General features: G+C 43.7%; 1 protein-coding gene across 3 annotated transcripts in view; it reads left to right on the top strand.

The window, feature by feature from the left end:
• Nucleotides 1-3,297, top strand: part of Ak7 (adenylate kinase 7) — a 57,000-nt gene extending 53,703 nt beyond the window's left edge. For 2 of the 3 annotated variants that reach the window (XM_010609141.3, XM_010609139.3), the window contains 2 exons: nucleotides 1,618-1,776; nucleotides 2,899-3,297. In XM_010609141.3, the coding sequence (XP_010607443.1) occupies nucleotides 1,618-1,776; nucleotides 2,899-2,937 (198 nt within the window). In that variant the 3' untranslated portion in view covers nucleotides 2,938-3,297. The remainder of the gene's footprint in view (nucleotides 1-1,617; nucleotides 1,777-2,898) is intronic. The other variant, XM_010609142.3, reaches the window with a different exon arrangement.
• The last annotated feature ends 4,572 nt before the right edge of the window (nucleotides 3,298-7,869 follow it).

The following is a 7,869-nucleotide window of genomic DNA, read 5'->3' on the forward strand; positions in this document are numbered from 1 at the left end:
TTTTTTTTTTTTTTTTTTTTTTTTTTTTTTTTTTTTTGTACCGGGGATTGAACTTGGGTCCTTGCACTTGCGAGGCAGGCCACCGAACCGCTCAGCTAAATCCCTGGCCCAAGTCTACCATTTTTTAAAAAACATCATGGTCTATGCTTAGCATTGATTAAAAGAAACTACCCGTGAGTGGTATTGACACACAGCATGTACGTGCGGAGCACCCTGCGTGTGGCCTTGTGGTTTAATTCAGTTGTTCTTCCATCTCGTTATGCGTTGCACCTTACTCGTCCCCCCTTTCCTAGTTCCCCAGATCACCGCTCCTCGTAAGCGATTCTGCTCCCCAGAATAGCTCTCTGCTTTCTCCACAACACACACAACATTTACAACACAACACACAACAATATTTACGGTATTTTTTGTGGCCAAACAAAAGCTTTATGCTTCCATGTTGTACACCCATCTTTTCCCCATTTAGATATCCAAGTCTGCTGTCTCACTGAGAAGGATCTCTTTTCAAACGAGTAATAGATGGGACTCTTTATCATGCAAGTTGCAGAAAAGCAAACTCGAGAAATCATAGACATAAAGAAAATATGGATTCTTTGAGCAGTGCAAGGGTCGGGCTTGTGGCTCTGATATCACCAAGGACCCGGGAGGCCTTCTCTGTTCCCTCTTCCGGTTGGCTTCACCTTGCTGTGCTCACCCTTAACTGATGTCCGTGGCCACCCACACCTGAGGCTCAGAGGGAGAGTTTGGAGGTTTTTTAGTGTCTCGTTATGTACTCTGGGCTGGCCTTGAACTCACCGTGGGTTGACCTCAAACTCAGGTTCCTGCTGCGTCGATTCCAAGTGCTGGGTTATAGGTCTGCTGCCATGCTGGGCCGAGGGGGAGACATCCAAAGGAAACCTGGAGTTGCTATTCCTACACGTCACCTTGGGAACACCTTTGGGTTTCTAGTAGCACTCGCATCCCCCCCCCACATCTTTCTTTTCTTCACCTGGGCCAATAGCTATTACTTTGGTATAAGAAATGATCCAAGATGCACACAGTTCATAGTGGGGTGGTGTGCTCCTGTAATCCTAGCACTCTAGCAGGCTGAGGCAGGAGGTTCAAAAATTCAAGCCCAGCCTGGGCAATTCGTGACTTAGGAAGATCCTGTATCAAAAAATAAAAACGATCAGTGCGAAGGCTCTGTGTTCAATCCCCAGTACCCCTCCGCCAAAAAATCCAACCTGTAGCATGAGTAGCTTCTAATACATTTACACCTATGATCCCAGCACTGGGGAGACTGAGGCAGGAGAAAGTTTGATGCCAGCCTGGACTACATAGGAAGTTCAAGGCTGGTTTGGACTACCAGGCTTGACTCTTGACTCTGCCTTTTAAAAAAAAAAAAAAAGCACACGCCTATAATCCCGGCAATCACAAGGCTGAGGCAGGAGGATCTCTGTGAGTTTGAGGCCAACCTGGGCTATATAGTGAGTTCAAGGCCAATCTGAACCACATAGACCCTGTCTCAGAAAAAAAAAAAAAATGTGTCTCATTCTAATGCACTGTGGGGGAGTTATGTAAAAATGTTTTCCCCTTTCTGGCTATAAATTTAATCCACCCCAAATGTTCTATTTATAGAATAAACGACTAGAGGAAGTGAAGAGAGAAGAAAAGGAACTACTGGAGGCGCAGTCTAGGCCCCTGAGAAACTACTTAATTACCCATGTTATGCCGACTCTTGTGCAAGGGCTGAACGAGTGCTGTAAGGTTAGGCCAGATGATCCTGTTGATTTTCTGGTAATCAATGTATTTATTTATTTGTTTATTTATTTATTTTGGTACCAGGGATTGAACTCAGTCCTCATGCTTGCGAAGCAGGTGGCGGCACCACTGAGCTCCATCCCTGGCCCAAGATTTAATTTTTTAAAATATTGATTTAAAAATAAAATATGCCTGAAATTTAACAGAAAACCAGTTGAGACAGAGAAACTGGTTATTTGGGAGTAGCTTCTAATACATTTACAGTTTGCAATAAGATTTCCCCTCCTCCTCCTCCTTCTCCTCCTCCTCCTGTCCTTCCTCCTCCTCCTCCTCTCTCACTGTCCCTCTTGCTCACATATTCTTATATAGTATGACTTTTATTATTCATTTGGAAGCATAATTTATGTATTTCAATTTTTACAAATGTGGTGTGTGTGTGTGTGTGTGTGTGTGTGTAAGGGTTGAAACCAGGGCCTCACTCTTGTTAGGCAAGAAGTGCTCCATCAATAAAGAGCAAAATAAAAGACAGAGCACAGAAAGTAGGGAGATAGGTCTTCCTCAAAGGGAAAGGGAAAATGAGAACCAAGACTGTCATGTAAAGGTCCAAGATCCCCAAGGTGAATGTAACTGTACTGTATACCTAAAATGTACCAATAAACTCAATGAGAAAAAATAGGGAAAGGCGATCAAGAGGCGGAAGGGTGGGAGGGGATGGAAAAAGGAATTAAAATGTGTTACATACATGCACCAACTCCTCACAAGGAACGAAAGCAGTATGGACTGTAAACATGTACTAATGAAAAAGAAGAAGTGCTCTGCCATCAAACTACGCCCCAAAACCCTTATTTTTTCCCTTATATTTAATTATATAAATTAAATATGTGCCTGCAGTGCCCATGCTCTGTGACAATTAAAGGCAGGAGAGTGTGAGCTTGAGCCCAGCCTGGTCAACATAAGGATTTAGAAAGACCCAGTTTCAAAATAAAAAGCAAAAAGGGCTGGGGATATAGCGCAGTGGTAGAGCACTTCTCAGTTTGGGCCTCAGTATTAAAAGGGAGAAAGAGGGAGGGAGGGGAGGGGTAGGGGAAAAGGAGAGGGGGAGATGGGGGGGCTAATAAATACCCTGTAAGTTGTTTACTTTTTTCCTTTTAATTATAGGCAGAATATCTTTTCAAGAACAATCCCGAAACGCAGTAGAACTTGGAAGATCTGGTGTCATCCACCTTTATAGAACAGATCAACTTAACACTGTTATTGGAAAACTTGCTTTCAAAATACTTTCCCAGATTTTGGAATTTTTTTTTCCTGTACGTAAATACTCCATAAAGTAGAACGATTATGAAAAGCAACATGGCAACAGATGACTACTTCGCTAAAATTTTCTTTGAAAAGAGATGGGCGGCACCTATGGTGCGTAGCCCACAGGAACAAATGTAGCTTTACTATTTCATCCTTGGGTTGGTTCTGAGTTTTCTGCCTCTGCGTAGTCGTATTACAGCAATTTAATTTACAGATGAAGAAATCATATTATTCTAGTACGTAAGCTAAATGATTTTGCACAACTTGTTATGACCCAGTAACCAATGGCATTCGAGACAGAAATAAATCAGAACGGTTTGTTTGTTGAGCCACAGTTGGTCAGACAAGACTGGCTTTTGCAAGGTTGGTTTTGAGTTTAGGGTCAGGATTCCAACCAGTGGGTCAGATAGAACTACAAACTTCGCAGTGGAAAAATTCATGTGGCTATACGTGGATGCTAACACTTGTGATGATTAGAAAGTTGCTGAAGCCAGGCATGGTGGTGCATGCCTCTGAATCCAGCATTCTGGGAGGTTGAGGCAGGAGGATCATAAATTTGAGCCCAGCCTGGGCAACTTAGCAACTTAGTGAGATACTGTCTCAAAATCAAAAATTTAAAAAGGGCTGAGGTTGTAGCTCAGTGCAAAGTCCCTGGATTCAATCCTCAGTATAAAAATGGAAAAAAAGTTGCTGAATATTTTTGAAAAACTCTATAATGTAGGCATGAGCTATCAATCTCTATGGTTTTTTTTCCCAACTCTAAAATCCCCACAAGCCAGGTGTGGGGGTACACCCCTGTAATGCCAGTACTTGGAAGGCTGAGGCAGGGGGATCACCACAAGTTCAAGGTCAGCTTCAGCGACATAGTGAGTTCAAGGCCAGCCTGTAATACATAGCAAGACCCAGTCTCAAAAAGTGGGTGGGGCTGGGGATTTAACTCAGTAATTCTGCCACATGCCTTGCAAGCGCAAGGTCCTGAGTTCGATCCCCAGTATCGAAAAAAACAAAAAAATCATCTTGAAATAAATAAATAAATAAATAAATAAATAAATAAAAATCCCACAAAACTTCTAGAAGTACTCTGAATGAGAAATTAAGTTTATTTTAATGGTACATACATTTCATCTCTTTAAATAATATAACCTAAAGATAGCCACTCTTTCGCTGGTAAAGTAGACATAACATAAAATGTACCACTGCACCCATTTTAAAGTATACTCTCTATGGCACTAATGATACCCACCACCGGGACCCAATGCCAGGACTTTTCCAGTACCCAAAAGAAACTACACGCCCATCAGCAGTCACCCCATCACCCCTCTCCCCAGCTCTCCGTCCCCGACCTCGCTGTGGGTCTGTATGAATCTGCCCGTTCTAGATTCTCCATCACATGGAACCGTGCCGTGCTCTGCCTTGAGCCTCACTTCTTTCACTGGGCGCAATGTTTATAACCTTTTCGAAGCTTATGCTGGAGATGCACTCATGCTGCACACGCTTCACAGTGGAGCTACATCTCTGGCTTTCTTTTTTCCAGAACTGAGTTTCAACCCAGGGCCTTTGTACTGAGCAGCATCCCAGCCCAACCTCCTTTTTGACAAGGTCTTGCTATGTAGCTCATGCTGGCCTTGAACTCATGGTTCTCCTGCCTCAGTCTCCTAAGTGCCATGGCATGGGCCACAATGCCCAGACTTTGTTCCTTTTTATCCCTGAATAGTATTCACTGTGTGAATTTGTAACACTTTATTTAATCCTTCATTCCTTAAGGTTTTGTGGGTTTGTGTTAACCTCTGTCACTGTGACAGGATGCCCACAAGCAGTCAGTTTAAGGGGAAAAGACCTGTTCTGGCTGCTCATCTTATGGCAGGCAGGAAGCAGAGAGGGAGCTCATTTCTATGTCAGAGCCCATTAAACTGAATTTGTAAGTGGATTAATCCATTAATCATGATCCAATCACCTCATAAAGGCCTCTGAACATTCCTGCTGCATCCGGGACCAAACATTCAGCATTGGAGCTTTGGGGGGGACATTAAGGGTCCAAATCATAACAGGGATGTTTCTTCCTTTTGGCTACTGTGACCAGAACTGTTACGAACACTCGCGTACAAGTTCCTGCTTGAACATTTGTTGTCGATTTTATAAATGGATACTAGAACTGGTATGGCTGACAAATAGCGATGCTGGTGAGCTTCCTGAGGATCTGCCAAACTGATTCCCAGGGGTGGTATCACTTTGTATACCCACCAGCGAGAGAGAGAGAGAGAGAGAGAGAGAGAGAGAGAGACAGCGAGATGGCTCCGCGTCTCTACAACCGCACCACCTTGACCCAGAAGGTCTTTTATGTTGAAGGCTTGCTTGGTCCCCAGCAAATGCTTACTGGGAGGTGGTAGATATTAGGATGTGAGGCCTAATGGGAACAGGTAGGTTATGGTGTAGGCCTTAGAAGGGTGCATTCATCCCCAGCACCTTCTATCTCTCTCTCCCTGCCTCATTTCTGGTCTCCATGAGGTGGTAAGTTTGCTCTGCCACACCCTCTGATCATGGTATTCTGCCTGAGGAAGGCTGAGAAACAATGAAGCCAGTCAGCCATGACCGAAACAACTTTCTTCCCTTCAAGTTGATTTTCTCAGATATTTTGGCACAATGTGGGAAAACCCACAAACCAAACTTGGTATTTTCTGATTTATGGTGGTACTGGGGAATGAACCCAAGGGTTTGAAATGAACTGTACTCCAGCACCCTGACCCCACCTTTTTTTCCAAGACAGGGTAATGCTAAGTTGCTAAGCAGCCTGAGCTGGATTTGAACTTGCAGTCCCCCTGCCTCAGCCACGCATATACCACCAGGCCCACTTGACCCTTACATTTTATTAGAAAATACAAAAAATAGAGCATGTCAATTGTTTTTGCCTCATGCAGGGAGCTACTTCTTGCTCCTCAATTAGGTAATTTTATTAAAAATGTGAAAAGTTCTAAAGCAAGAATGAAAGCACAAATCTGTAATCCCAGTACTATGGTAATCTGAGACAAGAGGATCAAAATTGAGTGCAGCTGAGTCAATTTAGTGAAACATTGCCCATAAATAATAAAGGCTGGAGAAGTTGCTCAGTGTGAAGGCCCTGGTTCAACCCCAGTAATACCAAACATATATAACTCTATACGGAGAGAGAAAAGAAAGATGAGAGTTTTAGTTTTCCGATACCTTTCAAAACCTATTCCTCAAAATTTGTGCTTCATGTATACTGAAAACAGGATGCATCCTGGCACATGTATGCAATGGGCCATAAAATGAATGGGTTTGGTATTTCCAAGGACTCCATACCTTTGTTCTTGGTATAAAGCAGAGCCAAATGACAATCATTTAAACGCAGGGGAAAATATCTAGATTCACTAGCAACAGAAGGATTTCTAGCAATAGTGAATGTGTCCACAACATCACCCACTCTGGCTTATGTGCTTACCTAGCCTTGAAAGTATTTTTTTCATTAATGTCAGGACGTGTGGCACTTGCCATATAGAGAAGAAGAAAAACCCAAATGAAGGGCCAGGAATTTAGCTCTGTGGTGCTTTTGCTTGCCTGGTTGTGAGTTCAATCCCTGGGGGGGGTGAATTAAAACACTAATAACATCAAAGCATAATTATAACTTTTTACTTTTGCTAGATGAAAACATTTTATTTAACCTGTAATCTAAATTAGGTTAAGCTGCACTGCAACTGTTGGGTTACATAAAATAGTAATATTTACTGTCGGCCATCCGCGGGCAGAACCGCGGTGAGGGCGCTTTGGATAAACCACGGAGCGCGAGCAGGGAGGGAGGCAACTTCTCAGGACATCTTCGGGCATTGCTCTCGCTGTCCATTTCGTCAGGGTCATTATTTTGAATTCCACTCTAAGCTGCTCTGAGTCTCTGCGTGATGGGGATTGAACGCAGCGCCTCTTGCCCAGCTCCATCACCAGCCCTCTTTAGTTTTTAATCTTCACACAGGATCTCAATAACCTGCTCAGCTTTGTCTCGAACTGGCAAACCTCTTGGCTCAGTCTTCCTAGGGGTGGGGAATAGTTTGGTTTTTGTTGTTGCTGGTGCTGCTGGTGTGTTTTCTTGTTTCATTCCTTGCGTCCTGGGGATTGAAACGCCAGCCTCAGGCAGGCTTAGGTGAGCACTCTGCCACCAAGCTACATTCCTGTTCCTTTTTATTTCTGAAGCAGGGCCTCAGTGTTGCCCTAGCTGACCTTGAACTCATGATCCTCAGCTCTCCAGTAGTTGGGATCCCGGGCCAGTGCCACCAACCCCAGTGGCATCGGTGATCTTGACAGGAGCGACACTGTCTTGCTTCCAAGTTCAATGAAAAAAATTCAACCAACCAAAACTTACATTCTCCCCCTGCAGAGCTACCTGTGGCTTTGCTACTGCTGTAGAAGAGAACCCTGCTCCCAGCTTGTTCCTTGGACCCTGCCCCTTGACACATAATGATATTCTACTCCCACACCTGTCCCTTCTTCCCCATAGCATACTTCTCCTCTGGATTGGCATCCTGAGCTTTAAATGTGATTTACTGGCTTCCACACTTCAAAACAACAGAAACAAAATGCAAACGCTGTCCTACACCTTCATATCTTCCTCCAGCTATGGTTCTTTCAGTCTGCTCTCCTTCCCAGCAAGCTTACTACTGAGCTCCACATTTCCAAAGTTAGGGGCCAATCTTCAGGCGTAATCTTACTCAGTCTCTCAGAGCCCTGGACACATTTGATCTCTTCCTACTTGAATTACATCCTTCTCTCCATCGGAGCACCTAATAGGCATGTCAGTCTTTTTTTTTTTTTTTTTTTTTTTTT

This window comes from Fukomys damarensis, unplaced genomic scaffold (genome assembly GCF_012274545.1).
Source record: "Fukomys damarensis isolate Sample0158 unplaced genomic scaffold, DMR_v1.0_HiC HiC_scaffold_21, whole genome shotgun sequence".
Lineage (NCBI taxonomy): Eukaryota > Metazoa > Chordata > Mammalia > Rodentia > Bathyergidae > Fukomys > Fukomys damarensis.